This window comes from Saimiri boliviensis, chromosome 10 (genome assembly GCF_048565385.1).
Source record: "Saimiri boliviensis isolate mSaiBol1 chromosome 10, mSaiBol1.pri, whole genome shotgun sequence".
Taxonomy (NCBI): Eukaryota; Metazoa; Chordata; class Mammalia; order Primates; family Cebidae; genus Saimiri; species Saimiri boliviensis.
The window spans coordinates 87,399,488-87,402,732 of NC_133458.1; the positions used below are offsets into that span (position 1 = coordinate 87,399,488).

Genomic DNA, 3,245 nt, shown 5'->3' on the forward strand with positions numbered 1-3,245 from the left:
TTACCATGTTGACCAGGATGGTCTCGATCTCTTGACCTCGTGATCCACCCGCCTCAGCCTCCCAAAGTGCTGGGATTACAGGCTTGAGCCACCGCGCCCGGCCCCGTCTATTCCAATTCTTGAAGAGTAACTGGTGATTTGGACATTTTAAAAAATGAAGTCTTGGCTGGGCGCGGTGGCTCAAGCCTGTAATCCCAGCACTTTGGGAGGCTGAGGCGGGTGGATCACGAGGTCAAGAGATCGAGACCATCCTGATCAACATGGTGAAACCCTGTCTCTACTAAAAACACACAAAAAAAATTAGCTGGGCATGGTGGCACATGCCTGTAATCCCAGCTACTCAGGAGGCTGAGGCAGGAGAATTGCCTGAACCCAGGAGGCGGAGGTTGCGGTGAGCCGAGATCGCGCCATTGCACTCCAGCCTGGGTAACGAGAGTGAAACTCTGTGTCAAAAAAAAAAAAAAAAAAAAAAAAAAATGAAGTCTTGGTATTGTAAAGCATTGCTAACTAACTCTAATTGTTTTAAAAGTTCTGTTAGTCAGACCAATGCTTTGTGGGTCACCACTTGGCATGGCACACTTCCTTCAACAAGCCACCAGGCTACATATCACCTTTTCCTCACCACCACCATTTGCACTTAGTGTTATAGCTTCCTTCTAAACTCCTTTCAGTCAAGTCCATTATGTATAAGATATAGAGAATCCTTGGAAAGAAATGTAATAGCAGGGGACAAAGTGGATCAAAGAATCAAAGATGGCTTCCGCCACAGTCGCCATTGTAGAGGAGCAGCAGCCATGGCTCTTCGGTATCCTATGGCCGTGGGCCTCAACAAGGGCCACAAGGTAACCAAGAACGTGAGCAAGCCCAGGCACAGCCGCCGCCGCGGGCGTCTGACCAAACACACCAAGTTCGTGCGGGACATGATCCGGGAGGTGTGTGGCTTTGCCCCATACGAGCGGCGTGCCATGGAGTTGCTGAAGGTCTCCAAGGACAAACGGGCCCTCAAGTTCATCAAGAAAAGGGTGGGGACACACATCCGGGCCAAGAGGAAGCGGGAGGAGCTGAGCAACGTCCTGGCTGCCATGCGGAAAGCTGCTGCCAAGAAAGACTAAGCCCGTCCCCTGCTGTCTCCTGAAATAAACAGCTGCGCCCAAAAAAAAAAAAAAAAAAAAAAAGAATCAAAGATGATCCTAGGTAGGGTGGATCATTAAGGCTAACATCTATGGCAGCCAATAGAGTAGAGGTTTTACTGTTGAGCCCAGATTTTCCTTCAGGATGGAAAAATTTATACCAAGCTTCCAGAAAGTTGTTGGCTTACAGCCTTCTCCAGAAATTAAGAGAGCTGCCATAGCCAAGTTCACGCTTCCTTTGCAGGAACAGTCTGCATCAAATGACTGGAGGATGTAGCGGATAAAGGCTCAGCCTCTGCCCCAGATCACAACTTCCAAAAGCGTCCTAGCCTCAGAGATGCCCGTGAGGTCAGCTGACACTTTTTCATAACTACATTTCATCTAACTTCTCCCTCTGCCCAATACGGCTTGCTTCCTTCCTTCTTTCCTTCCTTCCTTCTCTCCTTCCTTCCTTCTTTCCTTCCTTCCTTCCTTTCTTCCCCCACAATGCTGATTCTGAAGGCATGCCTCAGTGCTTTTCTTGCATGACGTTCTCTGTCTCAGAGTCTGCTTTCTAGGGACCTCAACCTGTAACACTCAGCAAAAGCAGTGCCAACACGGACCTCTGCGGTTATAATAGAACCTCAGGATAAAATAGAAGCCCTAAGTTGATAGGGAGAATACAAACAATATAGCAGAATATTGATACATGCATACAGCTGTGCTTTGGTTGGAAGAGACCTAGACTCGGACTCTGCAGCTCAGGGTTCAAGTCTTAGCTCTGTCACTTACAAGTGGTTATGTGAACTTCAGCATGCCACTTACCATCTTTATGCCTCAGATTTGTCATCTGTAAAATTGGACTACATATGTGAGAGTGTTTTTTCTATTACTATATAAATATAAGGTCGTATAATTTATTAACATCATCAATAGGATACCAGAATATTGAAAAGGTCCAACAATTATTGCACAGTATATTTTAGTTGAGTAGCATTAGAGTACCTCCCCCATACTGACATCATCTTGACCCTAAAAGGTATCCCAAGATGTGGCAGGCCTGCCTCTCCACTCACCCCCACACAGATCAGGTACCTTCTCTGTATCAGGCCATTCTTGCACTGCTATAAAGGAACACCTGAGACTGGGTAATTTATAAAGAAAAGAGGTTTAACTGGCTCACAGTTCTGTAGGCTATGTGGGATGTGTCGCACTGGCATCTGCCTTTTGGGGAGGCTTCAGGGAGTTTTTTGTTTGTTTTTTTTTTGGTTGGTTTTGTGAGATGGAGTATTGCTCTGTAGTACAGGCTACAGTGCAGTGATACGATCTTGGCTCACTGCAACCTCCACCTCCTGGGTTCAAGCAATTCTCCTGCCTCAGCCTACTGAGTAGCTGGATTACAGGTGCATGCCACCATGCCTGGCTAATTTTTGTATTTTTAGTAGAGATGCGGTTTCACCATGTTGGCCAGGATGGTCTCAAACTCCTGACCTCATGATCTGCCTACTTTGGCCTACCAAAGTACTGGGATTATAGGTGTGAGCTATGGCCCCTGCCAGGGAGCTTTTACTAATGGCAGGAGGGGAAGCAGGAACAGGGATGTCACAAGGCCAGAGCAGGAGCAAGGGAGAGTCGGGGAGGTGCTGTGTACTTTAAACAACTAGATCTCATGAGAGCTCACTCAAGAGCACCAGGCCATGAGGAATTTGCCTCCATGATCCAAATACCTCCCAACAGGCCACACTTTCAACATTGGGAATTACATTTCAACATGAGATTTGGGTGGGAACAAACATCCAAACTGTGTTGCTATCCATATGGAGGCCACCACCTGCAAAGAGCTTGTCTTTCTCTGAACTCTGGTTCATCAAGGCTCCCTTGAACCCCTACCTTGCACTAGTGCCATAAAAAATAGGATTTCTATACTTCAATTTTTTAAAATTTTTTTTTTTTGTTTCATCCACTGCTGGAGTAAAGGTTTATTGGTTTTCTATTGTTGTATAATAATTAACACAAATTTAAAACATTAAAACAACCCACATTTATTATCTCCAGCATGGCTTAGTTGCTGGAATAAACTCAGCATGTTGGCTGGATGTTATTTCCTTCTGGATTTCACAGGATGAAATCCACACA

The 3,245-nt window shown here is 45.9% G+C and overlaps 1 protein-coding gene across 1 annotated transcript; it reads left to right on the top strand.

The window, feature by feature from the left end:
* Nucleotides 1-763: 763 nt before the first annotated feature.
* Nucleotides 764-1,169, top strand: LOC141579964 (large ribosomal subunit protein eL36). Its single transcript, XM_074378812.1, has one exon. It carries the CDS (start codon nucleotides 795-797, stop codon nucleotides 1,110-1,112), a length of 318 nt encoding a protein of 105 aa, XP_074234913.1. The 5' UTR covers nucleotides 764-794; the 3' UTR covers nucleotides 1,113-1,169.
* Nucleotides 1,170-3,245: the final 2,076 nt, after the last annotated feature.